At 44.6% G+C, this 23,384-nt stretch overlaps 1 protein-coding gene across 7 annotated transcripts in view; it reads left to right on the plus strand.

Moving 5' to 3' along the window:
• Positions 1-23,384, plus strand: part of ULK4 (unc-51 like kinase 4) — a 609,379-nt gene that overhangs the window by 580,400 nt on the left and 5,595 nt on the right. For all 7 annotated transcript variants that reach the window (XM_032408919.1, XM_032408921.1, XM_032408920.1 and 4 more), the window contains one exon: positions 21,188-21,273. In XM_032408919.1, the coding sequence (XP_032264810.1) occupies positions 21,188-21,273 (86 nt within the window). The remainder of the gene's footprint in view (positions 1-21,187; positions 21,274-23,384) is intronic.

Genomic DNA, 23,384 nt, shown 5'->3' on the forward strand with positions numbered 1-23,384 from the left:
GGTGTTATGCACAAACAATGAATCATGGAACACTATATCTAAAACTAATGATGTAATGTATGGGGATTAACATAACAATAAAAAAATTAAAAAAAAAAAAAGAAACAGTGCACGAGCGAAGACAATGAGGTGACACCTTTGACGTAGTGAATGGAAAACTGTCAACTTAGAATTCTTTATCCAGCAAAAAATATCTTTCAAAACTGAAGGCCAAAAAAAAAAAAAAAAAGACATTTTCAGATATACAAAAGCTGAAGGAATTCATTAGCAGCAGACAGACCTGCACCACAAAAAGCCCTACAGTTGGAAGGAAGAGGATATCAGATTGAAATCTCTATCTACACAAAGAAATGAAGGTCATCAGAAGTGGTAATGACATTCCTACCAGCAGAATATGCGAGTTCATAGTAGCTCCATTTGTAATAGCCCAAAGCTGGAAACAACTCAAATGTCCATCAGTAAGTGATCAGATAAACACACTGGTATATCCATCCCTACAATGGAGTACCACTCAGCTATAAAGAGGAATGAATTATTGATACATGCTACAACATGGATGAGTCTCAACATAACTATATTGCATGGAAGTAGCTAGAAAATATATACTGTCTGATTCCATCTACATAAAATTTTATGAAATGCAAAATAGTATATATGACAGAAGGCAGATCAGTGCTTGCCTGGAGATGGAGGTGGGAGCAGAGAGGAGAAGGGAGAGATTACAAATAGGTGTGAGGAGACTTTGGGGACAGTGAATATTTTCACCATCTGGATTATGGTGTTGGTTTCATGTATGTATACAATTGTATGCATACGTACAATTTAGCAGATTGTATAACTTCTGTTTGTGTAGTTTGTCATGTCAATTAACCCCCTATAAAGCTGTTAAAAATTATTAATACATGAAGACAGAATGAAAGTGAGCAGGAAATAGAAGGGACATAGAAAAACATTTTTAAAAGCATAATTTTAGAAGCCCTGTATTGACTAAGTAAAAACTACATGTGATATAGATGGTTAAAAAGAAATAATTTAGAAAGATGTTGTGTTTAGAAAAAGAGTTATTGTAATAATTTTTGCCACCTGTTTTAATACACAAAATGAATAAATAGACAACAATGCACTTTATCTCAAATTTTGTCATTTTATGGATTTGAATTTCAGTGTCGCTTATTTAAGCTTTTTAATAGCTTCCTTAGAAATGTAACCTTTCTGTGCCACAGTCTCTTCATATATGAAATGGGAACATTAACAGGGTTTAACTCTTAGGAACTCAAATGAGCTAATTCATCCCTAAGTGCCTATAACAGTACCCGGCCCACAGTAAGCATTTAGTACACCTTAGCAGGACCAGCTGCTAATATAATGTGGTCTTGCAACCACCTTGGATCCAAGCATGAAAGGCAGAGGTTGAACTTTGGAGTGGTGCTCATTCCTCCCCATCTCCATACACTCAGAGAAAAACAACAAAATCAAAAAAAGAGATCTAGAGGAAGGAAAAGATCTTTGTTTGTACTTCCTAACTCTGAGACTAAGGCCCTAGGACAGTGCAGAGTGATTCTTTGAGTCTCCTGGGCAGAGGAGTGGACAAGTATGGATGTGGAGTCAGTCAGGGGCTTGCTTTAAGGTCATGGACCCTCAGCTGGGTGGAGTGAGTACCTTACCTGGATGTCTAGCCCTGGCCCCCAATCCCTCCCTTGGTTGGGCGTTTATATCCTCCCCCATCTGAATGTGTCCATCCTCCCCTCTTTTCTCTGAACTCTGGGCCCCCTATTTGAGCAGGTGGTTTTTATTGTATATTACAGATCATTTTTTCTCTGAGTGATGATCTATCTCTTGGTCTCCAACTTGAGCTAACAACCTTGCCCGTCATTGTCCTGGGCTGCTTACGTGATGTGTGTATGTGTGTTTTTTTCTAATATATACGTATGTATTCCAACTAATCCAGAAAACAGTCTGTAATTTTCACACGTAACAGTTCATACTAATAAGTAGTATTTTCATTGTACCTTCAAACTGAGGGTTGAGTCATGCGAAGTATCAAGGGTGAAAAAAAGATGAGCCGCCAAAGAGTCAAGGACTTTCCCCAGCACCCTTTCAACTACAGTTGTGTTCAAGTACTTTATTGTACACTTCTCTTTTATTAAGTAATTTAATTTTATAGGAAACTGTAAAACCAAATGTTTTATCATTTGAGTAACTTTAAGAGACATGGAGATTGTGCTGTTTAAAGGAAATCCTATGAAGGTCCATTAAGTAGATAATCTGCATAAGAATTTGTTTTTCATAAGTGCATTTCATTAAAATAGTCCCAGAATTCCTATGATCTTAACTCATGTTTCACTGTCATGAACCTAAGCATCTCATCAAGGTAGCAACTGAATCATGGTGCCATTTTGTTGTGGGGTGAAAGGGATTTTAGCCTCGTAATATTCCTAATTAAGGGAGCTTTTGGATCATGCTACGTTCTCCCGAAACCACCTGATCCATATGCTGGAAGACTGTGCATTTGCACAGGACCATCAGTTCCTAGATCTCATTTATCTATCCTAGGCCCAAAATCTGTTTCTAGGATTTTCTATAAAAGGACATGTCGGGTGACACATAATATTTCCAGTCTGTAACCTTTATTCTTTTCAAGGATTTGCATTGAAATTATTAGTGAAGCTAATGGAGGAGGATGAAATTATCCATTTCCAAGTATAATTTATCTTCGAATGATGGATAAGTTATCTTGGAATGATGATTGAGTAATTATACTCTAAATACAAAATAAATACAAAAATACAAAATAAGGATGTCGTGCTCATCCCACTTTAACTCTTCCAGAATCCTGATCTGTTCTAAAACTCTTACAGAACTAATTTCAGATGAGTGTAATAAAGCTTGCTTTAAACTTTCACTCAAGTGGGTCACATGGGAAAATAGGGATGACCGTTGAGTGCCAGTTTGGTCTGGTTGCAGGTCGGCTCCTCCGCTGCCTGTGCGGCATCTGTGTGTGAAGCCTTTACTTTCTAGAGCCATATGCAGGGATGGTGGAGCACGGGGGCCTTCAAGGATGCTCCACCAGGACCTCTCAGCCTTGGGAAGCTCAGAAGGCCCCTGCAGCACAAGTTCGTCCTAGGGTGGGATACATCCCGTGATGGTCTCAGACCCACAGACCACAGAAGGAAGGGTATCATGCATCAGACAAAGGCTAATCCAAGGCTTAGCCTCACACAGAAAAAAACAGGGCAGGGGGAAGCTAGCCTTTTGAATTTCCCCAGACATCCTAGTATAGCATGAGAAGGCGACAACATAACCTGCCTGAGCAAGGATCTGGTGGTTAACCCAGGGACTGTCACCCTCAGTGCTGTTGACATTGGAGTCAGATAACCCTCTATTGTGGAGCTGTCCTGTGCATCTAGGATGTGTAGCAGCATCTCCCCTCTACCCACCAGATGCCAGTAGCATGTCCCCTTACCCCCAGTTGTGACTTGAACCAAAAATATCTCCAGACATGGCCAGATGTCCTCTGGGGGGACAGACCACCCCCATTTGAGAAACACGGATGTGGGTCATGAAGCCAGCAGATCATCCGCAGTCACAGCTCAGTGCCTATTTGGCAGGCCATCTGGATCTCGTAGACATCGCACCTCACACTCCTGACTTGGCCCCTTCATTTTTTCTGTGTCACTTGGTGACTGTGACCGAGGGTCCTGAGTCGAGGAGACCTCGGTTACCCACTTTGCCTCTCGAGGTGGCAGTTTCCTCCTCTGGGAAATGAGAAGAGCAGCAGGACCCCCGCTCACTCTGGGGTAATGCATGTGAAGGCCTTCTCACTATAGCTCTTGTCACATTATGACCTCATGCAGAGGTTACCGTGTTAGTCTGTAGGATTTCTGCCTTTTTCCCTCCGTTGTGTTCCTCATTTCAAGATAAGTGAGTCTATCTAAGGAAAGTGTTTTAGAGCCTCAAAACACCCCCTCCCAGCACATTTACACACACACACACACACACACACACACCACACACCACATTCTCTACTTAAAAGCTGTCAGGCGGCCCCACCCTCCTGTTAGCATCGCCTTTGCTCCATGTAAGTCAGTCCTGAGCAGGGTGCTTTTGAGGGACCAAGGGAGTGAGAGGAAGCTGTTCGGAGGAAGGTGTAGCAGCATTGCAGTTAGAAGGAGGAGTAGGAGATATCCCTGTCCCCTCTAGGGAAAGAAATCCTTTTCTCAGTCTATTCTGCCTCCGTTCAATGAAAACCTCCCAGGGATACTTCTGCATTCTACCTGGGGCTCATGAAGCACATGGAAGTCATGTATGTGCCACCTCATCTGAAAGCACTGGAAGCTTTTCCTCTTGGATAATGCTCTTAGGCTTCCAGGCAGCTTGACCTTGACTGTGAGCCATTAAGGACAATGTGGAAAAACAATAGTCTAGCCTGTCTGTGGCCAGACCACCTATCCCCCACGGTGCCTGGCCTCGGTTGAGATGGAGTCCCTGTGGGTTTCAGAACTCCGGGACCTCAACTCTGCAAGGCCCTCTTGGTGTCCCGTTCTGCTCTACAAAGATGTGTGAGCAGAGTCTGTAGCCAACCCGAGGCTTTTCTAGAGGCTCTGACTCACCCATCAGAGACTCCCTTGGACCAAAACTCTGGCATCCCTATTAAAGTGCCCCAGGCAGCCCAAAAGGCGGCCATGAGGAATTGCCACGTGGTAGCCACAACTCCCTTGATTCCAGGACCCTGAACCCTGTCCAGTCACCAGCAACAGCCACGTGCTTCCCCCTCCCCAGCCCCCTGAGTTCCCCACAAAGAGGAGGGATAGAGGCCTGTGGAGGCGGGTCGACTCAGCCTGCCAGAGCCTTTTACAGAGGAAGATCTGGGCTCTTTGATGTTGCCCTGGAAGCCTCTGAGACTCTGCTTCAGTTAATTTTATCCCAAGGCCAGTTTGACCCTTGTCCAGGAAGCTGTTTCCTGTGGATACCAATTCTGCTCAGCGCTGTGGAGGTCACCAGGTTCACCCCAGGCTTCTCCTGGGAGTTTCCCAAGCCTACCCAAGCCCACCACACACACAGCTCCTTGTTACCACCTAGCTGTGCATAATGGATGCTTCAGGGTCAGCTGGCAGCTGACCTGCCTCTGAGGTGAAATCCCAGGACTTCACAACTCCCCTCCCTCCTTCTGGAGCCAGGCTTTCTTGAGGCCTCACAAAGATTGTCCTCACAAAGATGCTGTGGTCTGCCTGAGGGAGGGGAGGACGAGATGCTCACAGGGACGACTCATGTTCTCAGAAGGGTCGTTATTAAAATGCTTCCAAATGGAATCTCTCAGTATTTGATTAAGTCTCTCAACAAAAAACAACAGCCACCATGGGAATGTTCAGCTGTCCGGCAGTCAATATCTGGCCTAAATTTTGACTAATTGGTGCCTGTTAGCTTTAATCGTGTAAACCAAATGTGCTCTGATTTTTCTTTCCATGTCATTTTCTCCCCAATTTTACCAGTTTGAGGAAATTTCAGCAGCCCCCGATCATTCGAGAGTCCCAGAAGTACAAGGTGAAGTTTGAAGGACAGTGCAAGGCAGAAGAAGAAATGAGTCGACCCTCGGCTCTGCCTGCCTGTGTCCGGCCTTGTCCTGCCACATGCTGGGGCAGCTGCTGAGGTGATAGCGAGCCTCCCAGAAGCCACCTGCCTCTGAGGCCCAGGAAGGCCGGCAGGTCCCTCCCAAAGCAGGCCGCTCCCTGCATCCACACCGTTGCTGGCTGTGGAAACTGCGCAGTGCCCACCAGCCCCAAAGTGTTCCCTCACTTGCCTTCCTGACTGGAGGCCCAGGCTCCAGCCCAGACTCAGTCTCCAGACCTGGCTGCCTTGAATGTCCCTCAGAGTCCCTGAAGCCCTCTTTTCTGAACTTAACAGATCCCAGCTTGATGCTTTTGGAGTCATTTGTCGTGGCTTCCCTGAAGGCCTGTGGGGGCAAGTTACTAGGCCCCAACCCCATGTCATCTCCCCCTTGTACTTGCGAATGCAGTGACTTCATAGCAGCAAAGGTGTTTCTGCTCATGGAGCATGTTACTACAAGCAGAATTCACGGCCGGCCATAACCAACTGACTTTTTCCTCCAGTCATAACGTGTGTGTCAGGAGGAGGTTGAAGACTTCGCTCGTTTAGCTAATAGTTTCACCATTTATTAATAAGTAGTCACCAGAAACCAAAATGCTCATCTAATAAGTCTGCTTAAAAGATGATTAGTCATCATAGATGAGTTCATCCCCCTCCACTCTGAGAATGAGTCTGTGATCATGTCACCCATTTCAAATGAAAGTCTCTATGTCCACCTTTTCGTCTCTGAAGAGTCCTGATAGAAATCTCAAGGGTTCTGTTTCCACGTCACGAAGTCTAGGATGTAGACTTTTCTCGTATCCCCCCAAAAGGGACTGTGTAGACACTTGGCCTACAATAAGGGGTTGGCCCATTTGGCACACTCGCCCCCCCTAGTCCACGCCTCTGCTAGAGAAGGTGCAGTCTCTGCCACTGAGGACAAAGGTCCAGGCAGCGTCTCGTCTTGGCTTCATTGAAGGCTTAGTAGGAGGAAAGACAGGAGGGGTCAAGTCAGCGTGGTTGAGGACCCGGGGTTGGCAGGCAAGCTCTTGGATGGGGTCCCCGTGGCTGCCCCTGGACCAGTTCTGCAGCCCCTGCCGGCTCACTCTGTGCTTCTGTGCCCAGTCTCCGCAGCGTCGTTCCCCCCTCACGACCTGCATGGCTACTGCGCTCACCCCTCTGCAGAACTCGGGTCCCCAGACTGTTCTCATGGCTGGTGCGGTGGCCTCATCATTCTGTCCTCAGGGAGCTTGTCCCAGCCACCGATCCGCACACACTGTCTCCTCTCCTCCTGCTCAGGGTACCTACTGCTCTCTCAAATTATTATGCTTACTTTTTCATTGCTTCTCACAGCCACAGCTCTGACTTGACCCCCCTCCACACACTAGATCCGGAGACTCCAAATAGGGCCTGGCACATAGTAGGTGGTCAATACGCTGTGTCATCTGAAGCACAGAATCATACTAACTAATGTGTGTAGGACCCTTTAGGACCCTTTACAGTTGCTAGAAGAGCTTCTCACCTGTCGTCTCATGTACTATTGTGGTTTCTTTTCTGCCCACTGCTCACTAAACTGAGGGCCTTGGGAGTGAGGATGAGGTGTGTAATTCTCTTAGAACACTAGAGGCTTCAAACTTAGCATATACCCATACTCAGGTGATCGTAGTCATGTTCCACATATGTGTTTGTTTTTTACGTTTTTTACTTTACGTTGTGAGCATTTTCCTGATTGTTCTTATTCATAATGGCTGAATTGCAGCGGAGTGGTGTAGCGGCGGACAGTGTCCTCGCTCGGTGAAGTGAGGAACTGAGGAAAGAAGGAAGCAGTGGGGGCTTATGTAGCCTTGTTGACCTGACATCAACATCGCTCTACTTTGTCTCCCCATCCACTAGAAGGTTCAGAGAAAATGCTGGAAATGGGTACTATTAAGCCACTTCTCCTGTCTGCTTCTTTCCCACCTCAAAGCCCCGCCCTTACACACGCATAGCTCATACCACAGACCAGGGATCCCATTGTCAGACTCCTCAGTATGACCAGATAGCATTCCTAAGAATGAGCTGGAACTTTCTTGGGTCAAGTTCACATTCTATCTACTCACGCAATTCTTCAACTTCCTGCGACTCAAGTTCTCATGCTTTCCAAATCATGTGATGGTTGCTACCTTGGGTATTTTCTCTTGTGAGGAAATGATTCCAGCCACATCCCATGGTTGACATCCTAGCACCACTGCTTCGGAAATCCACTGTCTCATATTTGCCTTTCTAAGCACTTGGCCACCCCCGGACGAGGAAAATGGCATGGATCCTGTATTTCACCAGAAGTTTCTCTGGGCCATCCTCTCGTTTATCCTTATATCCACACGAGGTCCACAATTATAATTCGTTGCCAATTAAAACTGCTTTTTCCTCACATATTTTGGACCTGGCTGTTGTAGCTAGTCAGTTGGATCAGGCTTAAAAGATTTCCCAAACCAGCTATATTATATTCAACATTTTAAACTTACTAGATTTAATGGCCAGAAACTGATATAATTATGGACAGTTTTAAGCAATAAGGGCATTTTTACTGCCCTGCAGAGAGATGAGAGAATTGGCTGGCCCAAAATGAAGGAGATAGATATGGATAATTTTCTTCTAGAAAATAATCGTGTCTTATGGGATGAAAAGGGAAAACATTCAAATCCTCAGCTTATTATTTCGATGGCCCCTGGATTTAGCAGGTGCCCACATGTGAAGGCAGCAGTTTGGGCAAGAGAGGAGAATGGGGGTGTCAGGCTAGACTTGGGAGCATACAGACCCCAGGGGGAGAAAAGAAAGGTCAAGAGAAAGAAGAAAATCCTCCCACACTGGTGTGTTCTCACTAAAGCCATACCATTTGATAATTCAAATGTTTGCCTACCACCCATCCTCCTTTGCTGGCTACTTTTCCAAATCTGGAAATATCAGTTGAGAGGAAAGTTCTCCCCACTTTGACCTTAGCTCTTAAATACTACAGACCCAGCCATTCCTCCTAGAAGCTGGGGCTGGCTCCCCTCATACCAGAATGCTAGCCTCTCATTACTCATGGGAGGCGTCAGCTCCTACCCTCCCTGGTCAGATGCTGGCTCTGTCTCTGTGTTGAGTGTTCCTGCAACCAGACCCTGATAGGGAGAGGCAGAGGGCAGCATGTGGTGATTAGGGCAGGGGGAACAATGGAGTCAGCCAGGGTCCAGGGACCAGGGTCTCCATCCCAGCTCCACTATTGACCAGTAACCTCACCCCATCTCTAACATGGGATCGTAGACCTTCCTCATAGGGTCATTGTGAGGTGAGGAGAACAGGAAATAATAGTCCACAGTGGCAGCCCAGAAAACTCGTAACTCACTTCCCATCACCAGCAAGGACAGACCTCCACCCATGGATGCAAGGAGGGATGCACAAAGCCTTCTGGTAGCCAGGCAGTGAAGGAAATCACCAAATGAGTGGTGGTCTCCACATCAGGAGCCATTTATCAGACAGGACACATGACCCACAGAGTCCTTCAGTCAACACCTGGAACCCCAGTTCTGTCTAGGAGAGAAATTCTGTGGTCCCTGCTTGCACTGGAAATGATGGGAGTCCACAACAACAATGGTGAGGAGCAGAGGGTGCCATATGATTCGCAAGGGGCGGGGTGCGCGGCAGCACAGAGCGGGCAAGCCTTTACTCCAGATCACCAGCGTGTAGGCGGAGGAGCTCAAAGTGAAACCACACTCCATCAGTCAGTCTCTTACTATTATTAACCAGCCCAGAAGCCAACCCCAGCTGCACAGGGTGTTCAACAGCAGATGTGAGGATGTAGTGGTCTCTTGGGAAGAACAGGCAGGGGTCTTGACGTTGGGGAGACTGGGTCCTATCTCAGTGCCAGTGCTTGCCGGCCACGTGACCTGGGACAAGGCACAGAAGCCCTGCTAGCCTCCATTTCCTCTTCTGGGAAGTGAGCATACTAATATTTATTTTTCAAGGTTGTCCAAGTGTTTCCTTCCTTGACCCAAATTCCAAGATGTTCTACTCCTAGGCCTCTTAGGTCAATTAGTCTTAAAAAGGTGAATCCCAGCAGTTCCTACCTGAAACCTAGGATTTGTTCGCCTTGCCTGTGCACACCTGCTAATGCCCTGGGCACACTCCCCCACCCCCCAGTTCTTCTTGAGTACTCAGCATGGAAGCTCATGGGTACCCTTGAGCAAGAGGTTGTCAGCCATTTTCTTCCTCTTCTGCCCCAGCCTTCTTCAACTTGAGGAATCAATATATTCCAGCTGCCACCGTTTCTCTGGGCCTCGATGCTGCTCAACTGCAAATGAAAGCTAAACTGTGCTTCTTGCAGAGTGTAGATGAATCCCTCCACGGTGGTCAGTCTGGACACACAGATAGTACTGTGTATGCCCCAGTTCCATTCAGGCTTAGTGTAAGACCTCTGGCACCCTCCAGAGAGCCCGAGTTCATGGGAGTCTCAGCCAAATCTAGGTGAGCAAGGCTTTGCAGTGGCCTGCCTCATCTGCAAGCCCTGTCTCTTCCCTGGAGACGTCCCAGTGTAGGTTCTAGCCAGAACCCCTTACCCCTTAGTGATCAATCAGCAGATCCACTTACAGGAATCAGGGATACCTCTAGATTCCTTCCAGTCATCCCCCCTCCTTACTAGTTGGAAGGGGCCTCACTTGCTTTTGTTGAGGAACATAAAGTTTTTAAATGGACTCCAGGGAAGGCATGGATGCCATGACGCCACTGAAAGCTGTATGAGATTTGCTCCATTTTACCCCAGATGCGCTCAGCATCATGGAAGGCATGATGAGCATGCGGGCCTGGATGCAGAGCAGCGTATATTAATATAGCCCTGCTTTAATGTGAATGTGGGAGGCAGGACCCTGGCAGCAGCTCAAGAAGTTTCTGGAGAGGCCCACAGTGAGCACTGCCACACCAGGCAGAAAGTGGGACAGGAGCTTCCCCTCACACCTTCCAGAGGTTCATCCCCAGATTCCATCCTGGCATCTGATGGCAGGGAGACAGCATGTCTCGATATGCATTTGGTAAAATGGCTTTGAAGTCACCTAAAACCCTCAGCTGAGAGAAGACAAAGTATCTGTTAAGAGAACAAAATGAAGGGGCTCGGCGGATGGGTTTATTTTTGAAATTTAAACTCTCTGAAGTAGAGTTGTCATAGTTACCTGCCTGTTTTTACTTGTATTTGGGAGATCTGAAGGGCAAGGAATGAAAACAAACCTCCCCTGTGTGAAGTGTCTGTCTGTAATAACAAGCACCAGAGAGCACCTGGGCTGGCTCCACGTGGCCTGTTTCATCTCCTGGATTTTTCTCATCTCTCAGTGTTGCCTGGGCCTGTCCGGAGGCCTCTCGGGTTAGAAAACCAAAGCTACCTTGGCTTCATTTGGCCACACACATTCAGGATCACTGAAGACACAGGCAGTTGTTAGGACACACTCATAAACAACCCCACAGGCTGCCCAGGCCTGACTCGGTTGTAGCCGCGCATCTCCCTATTCCCCCCAAAACCATTTTTAAATAGAGAAGCTCACCCTGGAACATTTTATGAGCTTCACAAGGACGATGCTGTGAGTCATATTTATGAGCATGAATTCATGATGTACCACCGTGATAGAAAATTAAAGTACATTCTCCTTCACACCTTTTTAATGGCCTTTGATCAGGAGTGTAGGCACCGGGACTGGATTTGTCCCTCCGTGGCCTCCGTGCCCTGGGCAAGCCACTGTCCTCCCTATTGTCAAGCCTCACCTGCCCACTGAAGGGGCTGGCTGACTTCAGTGTCCTGCCACAGTTGGGGACAGAAGAGAACTCTTTTGTGAGTTTACCTTTGGGAAGGTGGAATCCAGGAAGGAGCCAAGCCCAAGTCTGTCCTATAGGGTGTGTGTAAAGCCACTACCTTATAATTCATGAGCCTGGTAGGGCATTTGAAGGTTGATTCTGCAGGACACTTGCCTCTCGTTTCAATGTTTTGGTTATGCCCAGTGATTCATGAATGCTGATTGACACTGATCATGTTCAAGTGACCGTAGCAGGTTGAATAAGTCGTGTATTTGCCCAAAGTACGTTATCTGTTTTTTTTTTAAAATATATATATCCTCAATTAAACAGCAGTGGAGGAATAGTCTTTCCAAGTTGCTCTTAATTCTGAGCTCCAATTTCCAGCTTTTTTCTGATTTTTTTCTTAAATACCCCATGTTTGGAGCCATCCTGTCTATCAAGGGAACGACATGTATTTAGTATAATTCGTGTTTCCATTTTGATTGATTTTAGCCACACAGCTACGAGTCAGATGTCTCAGCGTGAGATAATGACTAGCACTCTATATTCAGCGGATACATTTTTATCATAACGAGGAGGAATGTGAGGCAGGCATGACTGTTCACAGGAAATGGACGACGTTTGGGAATAATGAAATCCACTCATGGACTCTTAGAGGTCCAGGAACCTTGGCTATAGTACATTATTGGAAAATAAAATTGAGTTTGTTTGTCTTGGCTTATGGGAATTAGCTGAGTGCTAGTAATGAAAATAGTAATTGCAGGAAGAAGTGTTATGTTTACACTCTTTGCCAGTCTCCTCTTACATTATTTATTTTCTTAAAGAGTCCCTGCAATGCTCTTTCTTGATGAGTCTAATCGTAGTCATGAGAAGTTCTCCAACAGTGGCTGAGCCAGAAATTCAGGATTGCAGTGGACAAGTGTCACTTCTACCTCATTGACATTTTTCTGTGGGTCTCAGTGTGCACAAAACATTCTTGGCTTCGATAGCACAAAAGAGAAAAGGTAGAATGGCTCTTGAACAGACCTGCAATTTGGATTTCAAAAAAGTTTAAGTACCAAGAAAATAGAAGGTTCAGGGCCACACTGTGTGGTAGGTAGAGTGGAATGTTTCTAAAATAAGGTTGGTTCCTATCTTAATTTATAACCTTCAGTGGCCTGAGAGGAGCCCAAACTCTGGGAGAAAGGAGTCATTCACTCCTAAGGATCATTTCAAAGCCACTGGAAATCCTAATATTGCCAGTTTGACTAATTATAGGAAATCGGTATCACAGGACAGAATAACTTAGGGTAAATTAATTTTTTATTTTTTTTTTAGTTAACATATAGTGTATTATTTATTTCAGGGGTACAGGTCTGTGATTCATAAGTCTTACACAATTCACAGCGCTCACCATAGCACATACCCTCCCCAATGTCCATCACCCAGCCACCCCATCTCTCCCACCCCCCTCCACTCCAGCAACCCTCAGTTTGTTTCCTGAGATTACAAGTCTCTTATGGTTTATCTCCCTCTCTGGTTTCTTCTTGTTTCATTTTTCCCTCCCTTCCCCTGTGATCCTCTGTCTTGTTTCTCAAATTCCACATATCCGTGAGATCATATAATTATCTTTCTCTGATTGACTTATTTCGCTTAGCATAATACCCTCTAGTTCCCACGTCGTTGCAAATGGCAAGATTTTATTGTTTTTGGCTGCATAATATTCCACTGTGTGTGTATGTGTGTGTGTGCACGCGTGTGTGTATACCACATCTTCTTTATCCGTTCATCTGTCAATGGACATCTAGGCTCTTTCCATAGTTTGGCTATTATGGACATTGTTGCTATAAACATTGGGGAGCACGTGCCAGCAGGGTAAATTAAAACTCTTATCTTTTCAAAAATCATCCAGACCTTACTGCTATGTCATTCTAAAGACCCAATCAGACCTAGACAACAAGTAATGCATGAATGCTTTCCCTACTGTTTTTTCATTTCCTTGTCACAGGACATCTTGGTTCCTTTCACTTTTTAGTGACTATGAATAAAGCTGCTACAGACTTTTGCACACAGGTTCTTGTACGAACGTAAGTTTTCAGTGTACTTGGGTGAATACCTAAGAGCGCAATGGCTGGGCCATATGGTAAGACCATGTTTAATTTTATAAGAAAGTGCCAAACTACCTTCCAAAGTGCTGTACCATTTTGCATTCCAACCAGCAATGAATGAGAGTTTCTACTACTCTGCTTCCTGGCCAGCATCTGTTGTTGTTAGTTTTCTGAATGTTAGCCACTCTGATAGGGATGTAGTTGTATTGCTTTGCAGTTTTAATTTGTATTTCCCTAATGACAAATGGTATTGAGTGCTTTTTCATGTGCTCATTTGCCACCCATAAGACTTTCTTTGGTAAATTGTCTATGCAGATTTTCTGCCCATTTTTAACAATCTGGTGGGTTGTTCTCCTGCTGAATTTTAAAGAGTTCTTTTTACGTTGTGGTTAAAAGCCCTTTATCAGATATGTGACTTGCCAATATTTTCTCCTAGTCTGTGCTTATCTTACTCTCTTACCAATATTTCACAAAGAGCAAAGTTTTTAATATTGGTAAAATCCAATTTGTCAATTTTTTTTTTTTTCAGGGATTGTGCTTTTGTTTTCTAAAAACTCATCAACAAAGCTAAGGTCACATAGATTCTCTCCTATATTTTCTTCTACAAGTTTTATAGTTTTACATTTTATACATTCAGATTCGTGGTTCGTTTTGAATTGTGTTTTATTTAAGGTATAAGATAGGTGCCTAGGTTCATGTTTCTGCATATAAGCATCCTTTGTTGTACTACTATTTGTTCAAAAGGCTATTTCTCACCCATTCAGTTACCTTTGCACATTTGTTAAAATGTTGATAGTATTTGTGTGGGCTGATTTCTGGGCTATCAATTCTGATCTATATGTCTGTCCCTCTGCCATACCATGCCATCATGGTTACTGTAGCTATATAGTAAATCTTAAAATTGTGTAGTGCGGTTTCTCCAAATTTATTCTGCTTTTTTTCAAAATTGTTTTAGTTATTGTAGTTCCTTTGCTTTTCCATATAAATTCAGAATCAGCTAGTCTATATCTACATAAAATCCTTCTGGGAGGGGTACCTGGGCGGCTCAATCGGTTAAGCATCTGACTCTTGATTTTTGGCTCAGGTCATGATATCAGGGTCCCAGGATCAAGCCCCACATTGGACTCCATGCTGAGTGTGGAGTCTGCTTGGGATTCTCTCTCTCCCTTTCCCCCTGCCCCTGTGCCTCCCCCTCTCCCTCTGCTCACATGCTTTCTCTCAAAAAAAAAAAAAAAAATCCTTCTGGGATTTTGATAGGAAATGCATTAAACCTATATTTGGGGAGAATTAATATCTTTACTATATTGAGTCTTCCAATTCATGAACATAGTATATCCACTTATTTAGTTTTTTTCTCTCATCAGCATTTTTTAGTTTTTAGCATATAGATCCTGATGTATTTTGTTGGATTAATACCTTTGAAATTTGTTAGAACTTGCTTTATAACACAGCATGTGGTATATTTTGAAAACTTTTCAATGTACCCTTGAAAAGAATATATATTCTGAAGTTGTTAGATGAGTTTTTCTATTTATGTCAATTAGGTCAGGTTTGTTAATCTTGTTGTATAAAAATTCTGCATCCAGGGGCCCCTGGGTGGCTCAGTCGGTTAAACATCTGCCTTCAGCTCAGGTCATGATCCCAGGGTTCTGGGATGGAGCCCTGAATCAGGCTCCCTGCTCAGCGGGGAGCCCTCTTCTCCCTCTCCCACTCCCCCTGCTTGTGTGCTTTCTCCCTCTCTCTGTCAAATAAATAAAATCTTAAAAACAAAAAACAAATCTTCTGCATCCCTTGTGATTTTGGTCTGCATGTTCCTGGGAGAGATTGAAAAGTATCCCATATAATTATGGTGTCTAATTCTTACATTGGTTTCATCATTTTTTAAAATTTATTTTTAGACTGTTATTAAGTGCGTTTAGAATTTAGACTTGGTGTACATATTCCTGGTCAATTGATCTTTTTATAAATATGAAATGTCTCTCTTTACCTGTAGTTATGATCATTGGCTTAGAGTCTACCTTGTCTGATATTAGCTACACCAACTTTCTTGGGCTTCTGTTTGTGTAGTGTCTTTTTTCACTCTTTAACCTTCATTTGTTCTGTGCGCTTATATCTAAAAAGGTACGTTTCTTGTAAGCAGTGTGTAGTTATGTTGTGTTTTGTTTATATCAAGACTGAAAAATCTTAGTCTTTTACTTGTAGTATTTGTTAAATGTACACTTAACGTAGATATTGATAATACTTGGACTTATGTGTACCACATTATTCTTGATTTCTGCTCTTTTTTCCTTCCCTCTTTGAGTTTCAGTTTGTCTTACTCTTCTTTCTCTAGTTTCTTAACATGAAATCTTGGATTATTAATTTGAACCTTTCTTTGTGTTTAATGTTAAGTATTTAGTACTATAAATTTCTCTTTAAGCACTGCTTTAGCAGTGATATATTGTCATTTTTACTGTTAAAGTATTTTATTAAACTTTATTTTAAAATATTTTCTAATTTTTAAATTTTCCTTGGGAAAATGATCTTTGGGTTATAGGAGTAAATTGTTTAATTTTCAAGGGATTTGAGATATTCCTATTATCGTTATTAATTTCTAAAAGTTTATGATCAAAAATATAATTTATATGGTTTCAGTTCTTTTATATTAGTTAAGATTTGTTTTATGATCCAGAATATTGTATACATTGGTGAATGTTCCTGAGTTCTTGGGAAAAAAATGTATGTTCTGTTATTGATGGGTTTAGTGCTCTACAAATGTCAATGAGATCCAGTTAGTTAATGGTGTGGTTCAACTCTTCTGTATCCTTGCTGATTTTTTTTTTCTGCCAATCCTATCTATTACTATGAAAGTAGGTTTGAAGCATCCAACTTCAGTTGTAGTTATCTGTTTTTCCTTTCAGTTGTATCAGTTTTTGCTTTGTGTATTTTTAATTTCTATTGCTAAATGAGTGCACACTTATTGTTATATCTTCTTGATGACAAAACCTTTTTATCAGAATGTTATGTCCCTATTTATCCTTGATAATTTTTTTGTCCTGAAGTCTTCTTTGATATTAATGTAGTCACTCTAGCTTTCTTTTGATTCGTGTTTGGATAGTATACCTGTTTTCATCCTTTTACTTTTAACCAACCTATCTCACTCTATTTGAATTAAGATTCTTGTAGACAGTATATGGTTGGGTCATTTTTATGTCATGTAGAAAAATCTTTTATTTGCTGCATTTGGATCATTTACATTTAATGTAATTCTTGATATGTTAGAATACAGTCAACCTTTTTATTTGTTTATCCCCTCAGTTTTCATTTTCTTGCTTTTTTCTTTCCTAACTACGTTTAAGCTATTTAACATTTTGTATACTGTATTTTTTAAGACTTCTATAAGTTTTTTTTACTATTGTATTTTTTACTATCTCTTTGTATAAGTTTTGTTAGTGGTTGCTATGGGGATTATAAAAGATTTTACTTTTCACAATCTACTTATAATCAGTATTTTACAACTTCAGTTATAAATAGAAACCCTACCACCTTATAGATTCCTCTATCCTCCCCCCTTTATGTCCCATTTCTCTTATAAGTCTACATATGTTGAAAATCCCATGGGACAATATTATATGTTCTGCTTTTCTACCGTCAAATGTATTTTAAAGAGAGAGAATAGTCTGTTATGTTTACCCAGATATTTACCATTTCTGTTGCTCTTCCTCATTCCTAATGTTCCAAGTTTCTTCTGGTGTTATTTCCTTTCTCTCTGGAGAGTTTCCTTTTTTTTTTTTTAAGTGTATTTATTTATTTATTTTTAAGTAATCTCTACCCTCAATGTGGGCTCAAACTCACGACTCCAAGATCAAGAGTCTCATGCTCTTCCGACTGAGCCAGCCAGGTGCCCCTGAAGGGAAGGTTTCCTTTAGTAATTCTTTAGAGAAGTTCTGCTTCTATTAGTTTTCCTTCACCTGAGAATGTTTTTATTTCACCTTAATTCCTGAATGATATTTTTGCTAGATATAGAATTCTAGTTTGGTACTTTTCTTTTAGCACTTTAAAAATGTTGTCACTCTCTTCTGACCTCAGCGTGATGAGAAATCCACAGTAATTCAAATCAGTGTTCCCCTATAAATAACATATCTTTTTTTTTTTTTTTTTTTTTGCTGGCTTTCACAATTCTTTGTCCTCAGCAAATTTGATTATGATGTGTTTGGATGTGGATTGTTTGGGTTTATCTTATTTGAGCGTCTATCACTTTTTTTGATTCTGTAGATTTATGTCTTTCATCACACTTGGAATACTTTTAGCTATGATTTCTTCAAGTACTTTTCATCCATTCATGCTCTGCCCTCTTATTCTGGAACTCCAGTGACACAAACCTTTTGTTATTGTCCCAAAGGCCCCTGAGGCTCTGTTTGTGTTTTCAAACTTTATTTCCCTCTGGTTGCTCTGATTGGATCATTTCTATTTATCTGTCTTCAAGTTCACTGCCTCTTTCCATTATGCTAATGAATCCATTTGGCATGGTTTTTAAAACTGGGGTGTTACAATTTTAGCTCTAAATTTTCATTTGGTTCTCCTTTATATTGTCTAATTTTTTACATTCTATTCTAATACTTCATTCTATTTTAATACTACTCTAATACTTGTTTTGAGTGTTACATTCTATTTTAATACTTGTTTCAAGAGCATTAGTGAGTGCTTGTTTTAGCATTTTTACAGGACTTTAAGGTTTTTGTCAGATAATTCCAACATCTTGTCTTTTCTCATGTGAGTTGAGATTTTCGTGGTTGTTTGGATGCTGAGCAATTTTGGATTTTATCTTGGCTATTTTAAATATATTATGAGACTCTGTGCCTAGTTGGAACCCTACAGAGACTATTGATACTTTCATTTGAGCAAGCAATTATGTTGGTTATGATCAGGCTGCAAGTTAAAATAGTAATTTGAATGTCAGGTCAGTTTCTAAGCATTTGCAATGCTATTTGGGTCTGTCTTGTATGTCCATCCTCTAGAGATCAGTCTGGGATCTGGACAGAGGTTTATTAGCTCAGTTCCCTAAGTTTTTGGTATGCTATCTGGATCAGTTCCACGCACACACAGGTTGAGGGTAAGCCTATGAGTTTATAAACAGTTTTATGGGGTTTGTTTCTCAGGCTCTTCCTGATTTGTTACCTCCCCAATACTTTTCTGGTTTCTTGCATCTCCCATTTTCTGTCTGGCTTGCTTGCTGCCATGTCTGGGCTAAACACTGGTGAGAACAGAGCGGGTGGGGAGGGGGGTAGGTTTTGCTGGGGCTGCTGTCACTGACTGCTCGTGCTGTTGCCACTGCCTTCACAGAATTGCCTGGGGCCTGGGAGGAAAGAACTGAGGAAAAGGAGAGGGGTAAAAACCTAGAAGATTTTATCTGTTCTCTGTGAGCTTTTGGGAGTTTCCTTTCCCATTCCTGCATCCTGGTTTCCCCTGGAGCTGTCTCTTCTGTTCCACAGTGCTGACTTCAAGCCAGGCTATACTGGAGGAAAAGAAGTGGTGAGCTCACCACCAGTTTAGTGGTGCTCGGAATTCAGTGCATTTCCCCAGTCTACCTGTTGCTGTTCACTTTTCAGTGTTCCCAAATAGCTGTGCTGTGCATTCTGTTCAGGTTTTATACCTGCAGTTAGAAGGAGAAAAAGGGTGGCATGTGTTTTCTCAGCCTGACCGAGAACTAGAACCTCTGATGGATGTTTTTTAAAATATTTATTTTCTAATTAACTCATCTTTATATACAGGACAACTGATGTTATTCATAGTTCAGTTAAGGGGCACCTGGGTGGCTCAGTCGGTTGAGCATCTGACTCTTGGTTTTGGCTCAGGTCGTGATCTCAGGGTTGTTGGGATCGAGCCCCACTTTGGGCTCCTCACTGAGTGGGGAGTCTGCTGGAGATTTTCTCCTTCTGCCCCTCCCCCCACTCACACACACTCTCCCCCTCTCTAAAATAAATAAATCTTTAAAGAAAATAAGAGTTCAGTTAAGTGGCCGAATCACATAGTTTTCAATGACTTCTTTTGGCATCATCTATGGTTACATTTAGCTCAGCTGCACATGATGCTGTTTTGATCTCTTCCTTTGATCACCTCATTCTCACTGTCATTTTCTATTTGCACCTTTTAACTCGCCTTGTGAGCAAATGTAGTCTTGTTGTTTCTTTGCAACTTGTGGGATAATTGCCTCGGAGCACAGCCTCTGCACACAGTCCCACAGTAGGGCCGGTCAGGGCAGTGATTCTGGACATAGCTCAACTGAGTTGTATGCGGTACAGTTTTGAGAAAAATCCGGTGGGAATTCTCTCTGAAGACCCCTGTAGTGTTTTTGCTTACTTCAGGCATAATTGAACTACAGCTGATGTTTTCAAATAGCAGCCTTTGAACTCATCAAGTTGGGTGTAATTTCAGAACAAATTTACAGGCAGCTCTTTTAAGATGCAAATCTTTGCAGAAATCACACCTGATGCAGTTGAGCTGGTAGCTGGTCGCTGGCACACTCAGAAGGTGGGATAGGATCTCTGTGGAGGTGCAAATTCACTCACGTGTAATTTAGAGTCCGCGTTAAGGTCTAATTACCCCTGCGGCCTTCCCAGCACCATGAGTGATTAAGAAATGTTCAGCCTCTTCTTGAGAACCTGGGAAATGATAATCCAGCCCTGGTCACCATGATCAGGTAGAAAGACAAAGACCACCTGAGCACTGGGGGGCAGCTGAGGCCAGCCTGGTTCTAGCTTCAGGGTGGGGTTAGGATTGGCCTCCAGGGGTACCTCTGTTGTGTCCCCTTAATCTCACTAAGCCTCCATGATCTCATCTACAAAACACCCTACATGCTTACCTTGCAAGGTGAATAAAAAGAATAGATGAGAAAGTCGACAGGAGACTGCAGAGCCTTCTGAAAGGTAAAGCGCCATACAAACGTTTATTATAAAAAGTTTTTTTTTTATAATGAAGACAAAAATAGGGCACAGAAGTTGAATTAAGAGGAGCAAGTTTCATACTAGATCAAGGTTCATTCCTAAAGCCTTCTCTTCTTGCCTCGCAGACGTGGATTTTTACAGAGGGCTTTATGAGGAGGTCTCCGGAAGCCCAGGTTGAGTCCACTCCCATCTAGGCCTTTCCAACCCTGAGAGTGTATGATTCAGCTTATAGGCACCACAGACTCAGAGATTCCCATGTGTTTTTCCTGTTCCAGGACCGTGGTGTTGAGCCAGGGCCCAGTCCCCAGGGTACTCGGGAAGGGGTATGTGCCCTGGTTTGGTTATTAGTACTTCTTCCCTCAGGCCCCTCAGATCTCCAGGCACCCAGAACTATGATTCTTCTGTCCGAATGAAAGAGGTTGTGTTGGGCTCAAGGCCCCAAGTAGTCCTGTCTCTAACAACTGGAAAAGTTCATTCACCATCATTTGCTCTAACTCAGAAGTTCAGGCTTCCAGAACACAAACTTTCCTGAGGGACCCACAGGAGGCACCCCACCCTGAACTGGCCTATCTCCAGCCCCAATGGACTCCCTCCTGCTCGCCAGCGCCCCCCCCCGCCCCCACCAGGGGCCGCCACTCTCTGCCTCTAGTGCTCTGGTCAGCAGTGCCCTGGGGGGGGGGGGGGGTAGGACTCGGGGCATGCTCCCTAACACCGCCAGTAGCCTGAGACCCAGAGTGCCCATCCAGTGGGGCCCAAGTCAGGGATGGGCCAGCCAACCACTTTCTTCTCCCTCCCTTGCAGGTCACATCCAATAAGAAACACCTGGAGAGCCTTAAGGATGCCAGCAGCCTTCTGCAGGCTCTGGAGTGGCTGGCCCCGGCTGGGGGGTAAGTAGGCCCAGGAGGAGCAGTGTAGAGTCTACTGGGCTTCCCCACACCCCAGGACCCATACCTTCCAGCCTGTCATTGCCAGTGTGGGAGGGGCCGCTGTGCCCCTCCACCCTCCGGGAATCCCCACTGTGCTGGTGGTGGGGTTTGGGGAGGTCAGCAGGGGGGAGGGAGAAAAGTAGAATGTCTTAGCCCTGCTGTGGGGGGGTATATTCCCATCTATAGGGAAGAGAGATGGGGGGGACGGCAGGAGGGGATGTGATGAACCTCACAAGGAAGGCAGTGGCCAGCCCATGTACACATGGCCTCATCGTCACCACCTCGCAGGGGTTTGGGCAGGGCTGGGGTCAGGACTGACAGCACCAGGCTGTCTTCCTTGGCCACGTCTTCAGGGAAAACCTGGAACCTGTAGAACAGACTGTGTGTCACCCAGAAGCTGACAGTGTGTGGTTAGGTCAGCCTCCCGGTCCTCAGCTCTCTACTCCGCGTGTGCAGTATTTCCTGGCAGTGAGCTTCACAGCCTGAGGCTGCCCTGTCGCCCAGGAGCGCCTCACTCGCTGTGAAGGCGGGCACCACTATCATCTTGGTAAAATAAGGGCTGCGGCGGGGGGGGTTCATCCCACAGTGACACCCCCCCACACACACAGATCCTGAACTTGAGAGGTGGTGGCAGGTGGGGGGTGGGGCTTACAAGTTGTTACACTAGATCTGAACTGTTAATGCCAAGTGACCAAAGAAAACTTCATGGGAATAAGAAGAAAGTTGCCCATAGGCATCCATCCTGCAGTCAGACTGTGTTGAGGATGGCTCACTGTGTGTGACGGCGCCAGAGCCGGGCTTGCGGTCGGGCCGCCGTCCCCAGAGCTGAGGGAGGTGCCGGGGGCCACAGTCCCCTGAGCTGCTCTCTGGGGTACCGGGTCTTCACTGGGCACGCAAGACACGAATGGGTGCTGGGGTTTCCTGGTTGGTTTTCAGAACCACAGGGTTCTCTGAATTCTGCTTCCTGGTGTCTTGGGTTCAGTATTAATTTGAAGAAAAATACATGGCTGGGGCATTGCTAAGAAGTGGTCTGTGGGGAAGGGATGCCATCTCCTAGACAACTCCAGTTCCTCTCCTCTCAAGTTTAAGCCACAGAGGGAGGTTATCCAAGGTCTCTGTGAGGTGAGGGGGAGGAACAGGCTAGCTTTGGGGGGACCCTCCTCACTCTGCTGGGCCCCTGTGGTATAAGGCATGGCCAGGGACTCCCTAGGCTGGGCCACAGAGTATGTGGCATCTGTCCCCAGAGACCTGGGCTTGTGCCATGATGAAGCCACTCTGAGCGGATGCGTGCCAAGGAGGGCCCGGGAGAGCCACTGCAGACGGGAGTTGAGCGGAGAGCCCCACGAGCCCTTCCTTTCCAGCACCTGCCTCTGTGGGAGCCCTCAGCCAGCAGGGGCCTCCAGCTGCCTGGAGGCCAAAGCCAGCACCCCTCAGGGCTGGACCCAGATTTGGACCAAATGTGTCAAAACATAGCTCAGTGCTCCACAAAGCTGGGAGCCAATCCTGCACCCCCGCCCAACACTGCAGCAACTGAAATGCGTACACCAGGCAGATCTCAAGAGTTGGGTTGGGGAGGTTGCTGCTAAAGAAGTTGTCTTGTTTGGGCTCCGTTCAGCTGGCGCAACCAGAAAAGGTCTTATGTTGACCAAGAATGAGTGGGTGGCCGGGCTCTCAGTTCCAGTGTGGCGCTGCCAGAGGTCGGTGCACCTCCTTGCCAGTCACGGGGGCCTCTGGGCTGCTCTGGTGGGCAGGGTGGGCAGCAGGACTCCCACCAGCCTAGCCTTGACTCAGCCGGGATCAGGCGGAGTTCAAACACATTCTTGCCATCCCTTGGGACCTTTGATGCGCACAGCAGGAATGGGCGGCACCGTCTCCTGACCGCAGCCCCGTCCACTGTGACCCACTGCTTATGCAGCGCCCCCACCCCTGGTGATTTGGCGACAGCTCTATTTCTGTGTAGTCAGGAGTCTGCCATAAGCTAATTTTATACTTCAAGGCAGTGCCGTATGTTGTTCTTTTCCTTGCTACCAGTTGCTAAGGCACAGGTTTAAATGGGCCTCAATTAGCTCCAG

This window comes from Phoca vitulina, unplaced genomic scaffold (assembly GCF_004348235.1).
Source record: "Phoca vitulina isolate PV1807 unplaced genomic scaffold, GSC_HSeal_1.0 scaffold10, whole genome shotgun sequence".
NCBI classification, from domain to species: domain Eukaryota; kingdom Metazoa; phylum Chordata; class Mammalia; order Carnivora; family Phocidae; genus Phoca; species Phoca vitulina.